At 37.4% G+C, this 13,540-nt stretch overlaps 1 protein-coding gene across 1 annotated transcript; it reads left to right on the top strand.

Annotated features, from left to right (window-relative positions):
• The first annotated feature begins 4,259 nt into the window (after positions 1–4,259).
• On the top strand, positions 4,260–5,794 carry GPR31 (G protein-coupled receptor 31). Its single transcript, XM_069070568.1, has one exon. The coding sequence runs from the start codon at positions 4,260–4,262 to the stop codon at positions 5,211–5,213; it is 954 nt and encodes a 317-aa protein (XP_068926669.1). The 3' UTR covers positions 5,214–5,794.
• The last annotated feature ends 7,746 nt before the right edge of the window (positions 5,795–13,540 follow it).

The following is a 13,540-nucleotide window of genomic DNA, read 5'->3' as shown; positions in this document are numbered from 1 at the left end:
TACAAGAGATGAAGCAAGACTTGGTGACACAGGCTGTAAATGGGGAGACATTCCAGTAGAAAATGGAAAGCCTAATAAAATGAAAAGTACAAAGGAAAAGATTCAAATGCTAAGGAAAGGGACTAAAAACATTTTCTATATAAAACAGATAGGATTGAGATTTCTAATAAAAAAATATTAAAATGAAGTTGCTTTCCAAGCAAAATCAACGCAACCAGCTGTTGGGGGAAGGGGGAAAGGGACAGGAAGGAAACATCTTCATATCAAATATCTGATAAAAGTCTGACATACAAGATACATAGAAAGTTGATGCAAATGTGTAAATGCAAAGCCCTTCTCCAGTAGAGAAATGGGCAAAGGATATGAAAGTTTTCAACAGAATTGTAAATTATCAAAAACTACACCAAAAAAAAAATACAAATCAAAACAACTCTGAGGTTCCACCTTACATCTACTGAGTAGGCAAGATGATAAAAGACAAATTAACAGTGTTGGAGAGGCCGTGGGAAATCAGGTACAATAATATACACTGGGAAAGCTATAAATTGATCCAACTGTTCTCTCAATCAATAAGCATTTGTTAAACACTTTTATGTGCCCCATTATATGGCAGCTAGGAGGTGCAGTGAATACAATATGGGATTGGGATCAGGAAGACTCATCTTCCTGAGTTCCAATCCAGCCTTAGACACTAGCTATGACCCTGGGCAAGTCTCTTAATCCTGTTTGTTTCAGTTTCTTCATCTGTAAAAATGAGCTGGAGACAGAAATAGCAAACCACCCCATATCTTTGCCAAGAAAACCACAAATGAAGAGTCCGACAGGCCTGAAAAATAACTCAACAACAATGTGCCCAATATTATGCAAAGTGCTAGAAACACAAAGAAAAGTAAAAAAAGACACAGACTGCTCTCGAGGAGTTGACAGTCTAATGAGGGAGACAACATCGAAATAACTAGTTATACACAAAATAGATTACAGTACCAATGGGAGGCAGTCAGAGGGAGGCAGTAAGGATCCAATTCTGTCACAAAACGTAGGATTTAAGTTGAGTTTTGAAGGAAACTGGGGAATCCAGGAGTCAAAAGTAAGGAGAAACTATTCCAGGCATAGGTAACTGCCAGGGGAAAAGCACAGAGACCAAAATGGAACAGTGTTCAAGGAACTGCAAGAAAGCCAGTGTCACTAGATTATAAAGTCAAGGGGACTGAAGGGTAAGAAGACCCGAAAGCCAGAAAGAACCAGGTAAAGAGCTTTAGAAGTCAAGCAGAATATTTCCTAGTTGATCCTAGAGGTTAGAGGGAGTCATAGAAGTTTATTTAGTAGGGAAGAGTGGTGTGACATGGTCAGATCTGCATTTCAGAAATATCTGTTTGGTAACTGAGTAGAAAATGAACTAGAATAGAGAGAGATCTGAGGCAAGGAGACCAAGTAGCAGTCTATTACAATAGTCTGCCCTAAAAAACAATTTGAAATTATGCAAGAAAACTATTTTTATCCCTTAACCCAGTAATTTCACTACTAGACATGTACCCAAAAGATGTCAAAGAGAGAAAGAGAGGTTCCATATATGAATACAAAAAACCTGGAATATAAGTGGGTTCCAATCAACTTAGGGCAGCTATGTGGTGCAGTGGATAGTCAGGAAGATGAGTTCAAATCCAACCTCAGACACTAGGCAAGATATAAAGATGTTTCCTTCCTCTCCCTTCCCCCCTTCCCCCAACATCCTAGGCAAGTCTCTTAAGCCTATTTGCCTCATCTCTCATCTATAAAATGAACTGGAGAAGAAAATGGTAAACCACTCCTATATGGGCTTTAAAAGAGTTGGACACACTGTTGAAGTTGAACTTCACACAGTTGAGGCCACTGAACTACAACAACAAGTTAATCAGTTGATGAATGGCTTACTAAATTGTGGTATATGAAGTTAACTAAACATTGTCATGCCATAAGAAACTATCTATAGGAGAAATTCAGAGATACATGGGAAGAGTGATATGAAATGATATATAGAGAAGAAAGTATGGCTAAGGAACTAATATACACAATGACTACAATAATGTGAATAAAAATAACACAAAAAGACTGCTGAGTCCTAATTAAATTCAATCATCAACCTTGATTTCAGAGTATAGATAATGAAACACACTTTCTTCCTTTTTGTAGAGAATAGAAGGGTTCTATGGAAACAGAAACCTCCCCACGCAAACACATGTTGGCTGTAGTATTTGCTTTTACTTCATTGTTCTTGATAATTATAATGGAGGATTGGTTTTAGAAGAGTTGTGGCATTAGGACAAACTATGAAAATAAGAGATATTAAAGAATTTTTTTTTAAGCAATCGGGGTTAAGTAACTTCCTCAAGTTTACACGGCCAGTTATTTCTGGGTGGGTGCTAAGTATCTGAGCCCAGATTTGATCCCCAGGTCATCCCAACACTGGAGCCGGTGCTCTTACTCACTGAGCCACCCGGCCACCCCTTAAAGAATTTTTTTTTAAATCATTATACTATTTATAAATCTAATGTTTTAACATGATAAAACTGAGAAGTAGTATCACCAGAGCCAGTGACAACTGAAACTCTAATTTGGTGTACAAACAAGCTGCCTAACTATTATAGGTCATTCCGGAGTTTCAAGGATCATCATCCAAAGGGAGATCAGAGGAAAAATTGAGAGGAGTTTAAGTTAAGTCAAATAAGGTCAACTGGCCTTTATTCAATGCTTCCATGTGCCTGTCATGTATGGTGTTAAGCACTGGGAAACATTGAAAGACAAAAAAACCAGTTCCTGACTTCCAGGAGCTCCAACATGAAAGCAACTAACAACTATGTATAAACAAGATATATACAGGATAAATTAGGGGGTAGTCTCAGAGAGAAGACTCGAAGATGAAGGGAGATTGGGAAAGGCTGCTGGCAAAAGGTGCTCCTTTTGGCTGAGACCTGAAGGAAGCCAGGGTGACCAAGAAGTAGAGATAAGGAGAAAAAGTATTCCAGGTATGAATGGAGCATAACATTCGAGGAATAGCAAGGATGGCGGTGTCACTGGATTTCAGAGTATGTGGAGGTCAGTGAAGTGTAAAAAGACAAGAAAAGTAGAGAAAAGAGGCAAGACGAATAAGAAATGGGACGAGGAACAGGCTAGATTAGACCTAGAGAGAAGCAAAAGACAAAGGGTTCTCTGACTCATCAGAGAATTACACTTCACATACTTATACATGCACACACATACACATTAGCTCTTATGGTTATTAATCAAATATTAACATATTCTTAAGCCCCACATCATTTTTGTCCTTCAATCAACAGTCTTTGTGATATGGACAGTAAGTCAGGAAACACTGATAGAGAAAGTTAAAAGTCTGATAAAAGGAAACAAACCAAGAAATTACTAGCTGTGGCATTTGGCATCTGTATCTTTTTCTTAACGGGGTCCATGTCCACATTATTATCTTTAGACACCACTTAGCATGGTACCACAAGCCAGAAAAAAGTGGTCAGGTAGCAGCAGGTTGTTAGAGTACAAGACCTGAAGTCAAAAGACCTAGATTTGAAACCTGATCATGCTGCTTACTTACTAGTTAGGCATCCTGAGAAAAGTCACATCACCTCTCCCTACCTTCACTTCCTGATCTGTAAAGTGAGGTGGTCAGAGGAGGTGACATCAAAGATCTTTTTTAACCCTAAGATTTTATGATCCCACAACATTCTTTGGTAATACAGGCAGTGGAGAGGAGACACATGTGAGGCTCGCCTCTGGGTCCCCCTTAAACATCACAGTACAATGGCGCCATTTGTAAACCCAATAACAAGCTTCAGTATGGCAAAAGAATGCTCTGTTTTTATGGGTATACAATTTTCATGAAGCTGAAATTTTCCACCTTGCTTATTCAACAGCTGCAATATTCACAGAATGCTTATAGCCTTAACATTTTTTTTTTTTGGTTTTGTGCAGCATGATATAAAGTGAAACACAATTTCCCTTTTTAAAAAAAAAAAATGCCATTTACAGCTGGCTTATTTCCTGATCTTTTTTTCCCACACTTTTAGTTTACTTTTGAATTTGTCCTCCTGGCCATTCAGCATCTTTCTTAGCCTAAGAAATGCAAAACTTGTCCATGGGAAAATAGAAAAGCACTCTCCTGCTCCCACTCCCCCAGCCCTTCAAGCTGTGGGAATCGATACAGCCCAGACCTTAATTTCCTTCTATTTGGGGACTTCAACGTTACAGTCACCAGCAACAGGAGAAGAGAAATGACACCCATCAACTGCTCTCTTCACAACAGCTTTGTTGAGATCTCTATAGCCACCTTGCTGATTCTGGAATTTGCACTGGGACTTCTGGGCAATGCACTCGCCCTGTGGTCTTTTATTTCTCACTTAAAGGTGTGGAAACCATATGCAGTCTACTTGTTCAACCTGGTCACTGCAGACCTTTTGCTGTCTGCCTGCCTGCCATTCCAAATCACTTTCTATCTCATGCACAAGAAATGGCAACTGGGACAGACAGCTTGCTTCATCCTGACCTTCCTGCTGTCCCTCAGCAGGATCAGTGGCATTGCTTTCCTCACTGCAGTGGCTTTGGATCGCTACCTCAGAGTGGTCCACCCTCATTTCAAGATCAACTGCTTCTCAACTCTGATGGCCAAGATCATCTCTGCTTTAGTCTGGCTTCTGGCAGGGGGACTGGTTCTCCCAAGCCTGGTGGCTTGCAAGATCGGGAAGAATGCCACTGAGCGCCACAGTGTCTACCCCATAGAAGACAGCACTTGGCAGGAGGTGGTGTTTGGTCTTCAGTTCCTTCTTCCCTTCAGTCTCATTCTGTTCTGCAACATTCGCATCCTTAAGATCCTCCATCTACGGCTCCGGGACCAAGACAAACAGCCCAAGCTTCAGAGGTCTATGGTTTTGGTCACTATAGTGGTGGTGCTCTTTGCAATTTGCTTTCTGCCCAACTTTCTGGCTAGGATACTTGCCACCATCCTCCAAAGGTCAGAAAGCTGCCATACTCTGCAGGTGATGGTTCATACATGTGATGTCACCAACAGCCTCACCTATCTGAACAGTGTCCTCAACCCAGTGGTATACTGTTTTTCAAATCCAGTGTTCAGATATTCGTATAGGAAAGCCTTTAATACAATAAGAGGAAGGAAGAAGGAATCACAGCCTCAAGGTTTTGATCTCAAAGATTCCTGTTATAGTGAATAATAGAGCACCAGACTTCAAGTAAGGAGGACTTGGGTTTGAATCCTCCCTCACATATTAAGTGACTTCTGTGCCTCAGTTTCCTCACTTATTAAAATAGGCTAAGAACTCCACCTCCCAGACTGATTGTGAAGATACAGTTTCATGAGGTACTTCAAGCATTTTGTAAACCTTAAAGCTTTACATAAATGTGAGTGACGATTATTAATGAAGATAATCAGAGGTTCCTGTGGAGATCTCTGCACAAATCAGAAGAAAGACCTATGCCTGGCACTGTCCATGTGAAACCAAAGAGGGACTGCTTATTGAATGTGAGCAGCATTTTTCTTTCTCTACTTTGATTTTTCCCAGATTTTAACCCCTGTTGTTTTACAGCTCAGTGGAGGGTAATCAGAGTGAACAAAATAAACCTTCCTGTTAAGAAAACGATAGCCTAGATTAAACTGTAACGAAGTGGTTTGTTCAGATCTGGTGAATATGAAAGGAGAAGGTCTTGATTGCTCACAAAATAATGGGTTTTCTATTTTACCAAAGGCAAGTAATTTTAATTTCCAATTTCCCTATATCTAAAATGAAAAAAAAAATGCACATAGGGGAGGTGTAATAAGAACTAACAAGGTAAAACCTATATGGTTTTAAAAAGGGATTCTAAGGATATTTTCAAGATTCAGCCTTACCTAATTTTTGGGTGATTAAAAAATATAATAAAGTGTTATAACCACTTTGCACCATCTATGGGAATCACAATGTTATGGAATTAAACCTAATTGGCTTCCTAATTTCTTATAAGAAGCTCTCCCTTTTCAAGTACCAGAAATATGCCCTCAGAACAGAAAACTAGGTTTGTTTTAATGCCTATGAATTTTATTAGGCTTCCCTGGTCTAATAAGAAGAGGGAAAACACTTTAGAACTGTAGTGAGGTATAAACAAAGAAAGAACGAAATTTAAAAGTATGAACTAAATGACTGAAAATAAATAACTAAGAAGAAGAACTAAACTACTTTTAAATGGTTATGTCTGTCTTTTTTCACATCATAGTTATGGGGATATTCCAAGGGCATCTCAACACACGTTTAAAACTGATTGTGTCCAATAACATTTCTGTCTTTTACATTATTCTTCCTACTATTACCATACCAGAGATAGTTCTAATGTGTTCTGATCTCATTTCCCAACACTTACCCCAACCCTGCAGTTGATAATATAAAGGGAGTCAGAAATCCCTTGGCTAATTGGTTCCTGTCTTACACTCCAGTGCAAATTACAGAGGTGGTTAGAACTGGAGGGATGTCAAACAAAAGTTGGAGGAAGTAAGGAATGTAGCTTTCATTACCTACCAAAGCAAATTTTTATTTCAAAAGCTCTTCCTGGGTTAGGTGCATGTGTTACATGTATTGTGCTGCCCAGAGCAGATGGCAGCACTCAAAAGAAAGGAAATTTGTGAAATGTTATGAACAGAACACCATAGCATGCAAAGGCAAAAGGGTATTCCAGACATCTAGCTACATACTCAGAAAAGCAACCTTCTCAAAACCTAATTTGAAAATCAGATGTGTTCAGGGTGGCTAGGTGGTGTAGTGAATAGAGCACAGGCCTTGGAGTTAGGAGGACCTGAGTTCAAACTAGCTGTGTGACCTTGGGCAAGTCACAACCCCAATTGCCCTACCTTCCCCCCTCCAAAAAGCAAAAGTAAAATCAGATATGTTCTTCCTATTTTGCTCAAATATGTCAAATGCTACTTCATCTTGGGACCTAATGTATCCAACAGTGACCAGGGGGAAAGTACCATCTGGCTAAACTGTATATATCCTTTGATCTACCCATATACTCCTAGAAAAGGACCTATATGAACACACACACACACACACACACAATTTTAGAGCAACTCTTTTCAGAGTAGCAAAAATGCAAACAAAGGGGATGCTCAACTATTGGACAATGGATGAATAAATTATGGCATGCAAATATAATGCAAAAGTATTGTGCAATAAGACATAATATGAATGTTTTCACAGAAACTTGGAAAGACTTGTATAAACTGTTGCAAAGTGAATTCAGTAGAACTGGAGTACAATTTATACAATAACAGCAACATTATCAAGTAAAAATTTTTGAAAATTCTTAGTAATGCAATGATAAACCATAAATCCAGAAGAAGTTAGATGAAGCATGTTACCTACCTCTTGAAAGAGAGGCAACTCAAAATGTAGAATTAAATATACATTTTTATACTTGGCCAATGGTACATATTTCTTGTGAGGGTTTTAGTTTTCCTTTTTATTCAATTAGGAGGGGAATATGGGAGGGAAAGAAAAATAAAATTCTTGGTAATTAAAAAAATAATAAAATTATCTTTAAATAAATTAAACTGTACTACTCTGTAGGAGAATCCCAAAGAGAGTTCAAGGATCAAGGGCAAATCATACCACATGAGTAACTTTTCCCCCTTTGATTACTTTTATAAACATATGAAATATGAATGAAATGAACATTAAAGATACACATGAGAGAACAAGGCGATGATCATTGCTGCGATTATGGAAGGATAGAAGAGGGCAGTCTTCTCTGCCTTGATGACAATGAAAAAAGAGAGAAGAGTGGTTTATTTGATGATGACAATGTTCTGGGTATTATCATTGCCTCTCTTTCCTGTAATCTAACTCAGTCCTCTTGAATCATTGAGCAGCTAGCTACAACTTCCTGATTCCTATCATGGGGCAGGGGCATGTGAAGGATGATAGGCAGGCAAGATATGCACAAATCTGTTATATCATGGGAATAGTTCTGAGACTCTTGTAAACAATGTACACCCAGCAAGATGTTTGGGTGCCAGGTGCTAGATTTTCTTTTTCTTATTTTCATTTATTTCACTGAAAAAAAAATTCTTGACCTGATTGACACAAAAATTCAAAATCTCTTTACCACACTTAAATATATAAATAAATGCGTGCATACACATTTTTCTTTTTCCTCTAATAATAAATTGTCTTATTTTATTTCTTTTTTCTATTTCTCTTTATGTAACATCAAATTTCTATTTCCTCTTCTTTTTGCTTTGTAAAGCTAGGCTGCTCAGTGGATAGAGCTCTGGGACTGGAGTCAGGAAGATAAATTCAGATAAGTTCAGACATTTACTAGCTAGGTGGCCTTGAACAAGTCACTTAACTCAGTTTCCTTATTTGTAAAATGAAGATAATAATAGCACCTATTTCTCAAGGTTGTTTTGAAGAAATGAGATAATACTTGTAAAACACTTAGCACAATGCCTGACATATAGTGAGCACTATATGTTTATTATTATTATTTTTTGAGAAAAAAATTTTTTTAAATCATCTTCTTTCCCTAAGAAATCCAAGTTTGGCACTCAAGAATTAGTATTAAGCTCATAGAAGTACAAGAACCATACATCTCAGAATTCCCAGACAATACTAGTTTCAAGAAAATGTTCTTTAAATTAGACATTGCAAAAGAAATATCCTTAGGGGCAGCTAGGTGGCACAGTGAATAGAGCACAGGCCCTGGAGTCAGGAGGACCTGAGTTCAAACCTGGCCTCAAACACTTAACACTTACTAGCCGTGTGACCTTGAGCAAGTCACTTAACCCCAATTGCCCTACCTTCCCCCCTCCAAAAAAAGCTAAAAAAAAAAAACACCAAAAAGTCATGGCAGGGAGTGAGGGAATGTTAGCCTCTGATTTAAATGCCTTTCATTGATGACATACTTCACCACAGCAATCTCAGGAATTATTTTTGTAACTGAAGTTCTTACATGTTTCAATCTTTGCATTACTGCTGAATGCCAAATGTTATATAATGAACAAGTCTCTGAGATACAAAGATGACAGTAAATCTCGAAACCCATGAGGTAGATGATTCGATTGGACAGGTTGCTGGAAAGGAGAGAGGCTTACTTATCAAAATAACACTGATGCCTCTCTCCTATTGTTCATTCCATGGTTACAATCCTTCTTTACAACCTTAATAATGTTTAACGTGAAGGTATTTGTAGATCCTATAACTGATTGCATACCGAGGTGAGGGGAGGAGATGGAAGGGGAGAAAATTTGAAACTCAAAGGATTATGGAACTGAATGTTGTAAACTAAAAGTAAATTAATTAATTAATTTAAAAAAAGAAGAAGAGAATAATACTTACATTATTGACTCCACAAACCTATTGTGAAGGAAGTGTTTTGTAAACTTGGTTGCTATGTAAGCATAAATTGTTATTCTCTTTCAAATGCCTGCATATAATTAATAAAGACAGCTGTTTTTAAAAAAAAAATTTTTAAATAAAACTAATGCAACAGATTCCCTTTTCCCTTTCTGTTTTCCTCTCTTTGTCCAGCTCCCAAGTGAGGAAACTCCTTCTACCATCTCAGATAGATAGATTTATAGTCTTTGAGAGTGTTAGCACTAAGAGATTAATTGATATGTTCTGGGTCACATAGCCCATGTACATCAGAGCCAATCCAGGTCTCCCAGATTCCAAGAATAACTCTAACAACCATACTTCATTGGTTCTCCTGTAGGTCTATGTCTCTCTCTCTCTCTCTCTCTCTCTCTCTCTCTCTCTCTCTCTCTCTTTCTGTCTTTCTCTGTCTGTCTCTCTGTATATTTCTATCTAGATCACTGAGATGAGAACTTTGGGCTACTCTCCTGGAGAAAGGCCCATTGGGGAGCACTTTAGCTAGAGATAATAGGCGCTAGCAATAAACCTTTGCTTGATGTGTCTTCTAAATTGTCTCCAGAACTTTTCTTGGGCTTCATGGGAACGGCCACCTCTCAGGGCTTCTATCACTTCTAATTTAGGTTGACTTTGGAAATAAGACAAACTTTCTGGAGATGTAGATAAATAGTAGCGAGTTCCAAGTGGGACAAAATAATTTTGTCCTGATAATTCATCGTTTCTGATATATGTGTGCATGTATACATACATATGTGTGTGTATAAACACACACACACATATATGTATATATATATAAATATTCCCTTACTAAATAGACTGCAAACTAAATGGGCAAGGTTCAGTTCTGCTTCCTAGCCCATATACACAGTGATATGCACATAGTAGCATAATTAATTATTTCAGATAACACTTAATTGGAAAATTGTCCAAATATCCAAACTGCATGACAACATGTATAACATAGACTACCTAATATAGAACTAAATCAACCTTTCACTTTGCTTTGATTAACTCTTCCTTAGAAACATAAGTAGCTCCTACTTAGATTATAGGTGTTGTGGGTACATTGTGATCCTATGGGAAGAGACTCAGTACCCATTTACAAATGTTATCAAAGATTCCTTCTGACTTGTTTTATTACATATTTGAGAAATGAGATAGGATCATTGCCTACCCAAAGAACATGAATGAAAGTGAGTACATTTCTGAGAACTGCTGGTATACAGTTTGGTGTGTTCTAACAGAGTAAGATTTCCATACAATGCAATCAGTTTTTTTCTGCTCTCAAGTAGGTCTTTATTCTCCTTCAAATGATTTTCCCTGAAGAAGGAAATGACTCATATAGAAAGTATATACAGATTGTGGACACTGTGTGCCACATAACAGCCCTATCACAAGGCATATATATAAAGTTTTATATATTTTTTTTATTTTCCCAAGGTTTGGTTCTTGCTCTGAAAAATAAGGCCTATGCAACAAAGCAATGCATACATCTGCTATCTTCCAAGTATTTTTTTTTTCTGATTCTGGGAGTGAGTGATAATGGCAATAAACAGTCCTAAATTTTCAGTCTGGTTTGTGTTTCCTTGCATCAAGTAATCTCTCCAGCCCACATCTAAAACTACAAATTCTGTCATTTACCTTTCAAAGCATAATAGCCAATTATGTTCCCTTTCTACATTCAAACATCTTCCAGGTGTGGAGATGAATATATTGCTTTACAGTATTACTGGTTCAGAATCCAAAGGTAAAATAAATATTTCTTAATTGAATATAATTTTTTAAAAAGTTCCTCAGCCTGGTATGTAAAGTTCCCCATACTTTGGCTCCAAACTGGCAGCAAAGTGATGTCATAGTTCATAGAGTGTCAGGCATGGAGTCAGTCAGGAAGACCTAAATTTAAATCCAGCCTCAGACACTTACCAGCTATGTAACCCTGAACAAATCACTTCAATTGTTTGCCTCAATTTCCTCATCTGTAAAATGATCTGGAGAAGAAAATGGCAGACCACTTCAGCATCTCTGCCAAGAAAATCCCAAATGGGGTCATAAAGAGTTGGACATGAATGAATGACATATTGACTCCAAACTACTTGTCTCTTGGATCATAGAGCTAGAATGAGTTAGATATCAGCCTTAGAGATCACCTAGTTCAACCCCTTTGAATATACAGATGAAGAATCTGAAGTCCTGGGAAGTTAGATGCTTTGCCCAAGGTCACACAAGTAGTTAAGTAGCAGGACTGAAATCTTTTTTTTTTTTTTACATTTCATCATTGTGCTTTGTTTTTTCATTACCAATATCCACAGACTACTCCCATTTCACGAGAGGTCTCTTATAACACAGTAAAACATTTAAGCAAAACTAATAATACAGTGATTTCATCTGAAAGTGCAACATTTCACATTTATATTTATCCCACTTCTCTATTTTTTTTAAATTAATAAGAATCTATATTCTCTACAACATTATGAAAAAGAAAAGGAAAAGACATTTCTTATAACAAATACAAATAGTCAAGCAAAACAAATTCCCTCAATGGCCACATATAAAAATATATCTGTCTCAGTCTGCATCTTAAATCTGTCATGTACCTGAAATGGGACATAATAGTATTTTTCATCATAGCCCATATTTACCAGATCTATGGATAGGAGAAAAGTTCATGACCAAACAGAGAACACAGAAGATAAAATAATTTTATCACATAAAATTTAAAAGTTTTTGCATAAAAAAAATTAACAAAGATTAAAAGGGAAACAAACAGTTAACTGAAGGGCGGTAACAACTTTGCGTCAAGTTTCTCTGATAAGTCTCAATTTCAAGATATATAAGGGACTGATTCAAATTTATAAGATAAAGATCCATTCCTCATATGAAAAATGGCCTAAAGATATGAAAAGACAGTTCTTAATAAAAGAAATACAGGCTATCTATAGCAATATGAAAAAAAAAACATTCCAAATCACTACTTGAGAAATGCAAATGGAAGCAATTCTAAGATTCCATCTCACACCCACCAAAATCACAAAGATGACAAAAAAGGGAAATGATAAATATTGGAGGAGCTGTTGGAAAACAGGCACATGATGCTTTATGAATGGATACAACCATTTTGGAAAGCAATTTGGAATTGTACTGAGCAAAGCTGGGATTTGAACTTGGGTCCTGGGACTCCCAGGTGAATATTCTCTCCACCACACCATGCTGCCTCCCTGTTTTTTCTACCTTAGCTCTCACTGTGTTCTCCTTCACCTTTTTCTCTCTTGAAGTCCTTCTAGACTACTAGGTGTTTCCTTGTCACTTTCTTTCCTCCGCCATTTTTGTGGAGCTTGCTCAGGCCACACCCAGTGCCCCAAAGTGCACTCCCTCCTCATCCCTACTTAAGAGAAGAACCTTCACTTCCTAAAAACCAGGTGAGCTACCTTTCCTGATTCTCCCAGAAGAAATTTCAAAGGCTTATAGATTTATGACTTGATGGTACCTTTGAAGTGATTTAAAAAGACTCCTTCCTTTTATATTATATAAATATAGAAATTGAGGTGAGAAAGGTAAAATAAGACATCACATAGGTGACCTCCCCCTCCCCAGGTTTTCCTACAGTGCTTTGTCTGGATTCTTCCTCAGCCCTCATCCCATTCTACCCTATATGATACTTATTGTACATATGTTAAATCCTCCCTAGGAGATAGTAGCCTATTCAATTCTATTCAAGTCAACAAACATCCACTAACTGCCCATAATGTGCAAAGCTATTTACTCCTTGTGTGACATTAAGAAGCCATTTAACCTCCATAAGACTCAATTCTGTCATCTATAAGATTAGCAGATTGAACTAAATTCTCTCTGAGGTCCCCTGATGCCCTAAATCTTTGATTCTAATGAATTGAATGGAACTATGCCTTAAAGAAGTTACCACACAGGAAGCTGAAAATAAATCCCTTCATGATGTGAATAAGTTCCCTGTCTCTTCAAATTTTCCTTTCCCCCATTATTACCAAAATGTATTCTAGTTATTCAAAACAGCATGATTTTTGAAAAATTAATTTAAAGAATAGAGTGATCAATGTAAACCACATAGGCCTCTGGGAATGTGTCCAAGAATTTTCAATGCACTGTACCAATACAGAACCCTAAAGTTG

This window comes from Petaurus breviceps, unplaced genomic scaffold (assembly GCF_028583685.1).
Source record: "Petaurus breviceps papuanus isolate PSGF00001 unplaced genomic scaffold, PetGlider_PUasm1.0 90808, whole genome shotgun sequence".
NCBI lineage: Eukaryota > Metazoa > Chordata > Mammalia > Diprotodontia > Petauridae > Petaurus > Petaurus breviceps.
This window is presented reverse-complemented; position numbering and strand designations above follow the sequence as displayed.

Excerpts from the sequence above, each read along its gene's own strand:
- GPR31 (XM_069070568.1), top strand. The coding sequence starts at position 4,260 with ATGACACCCATCAACTGCTCTCTTCACAACAGCTTTGTTGAGATCTCT.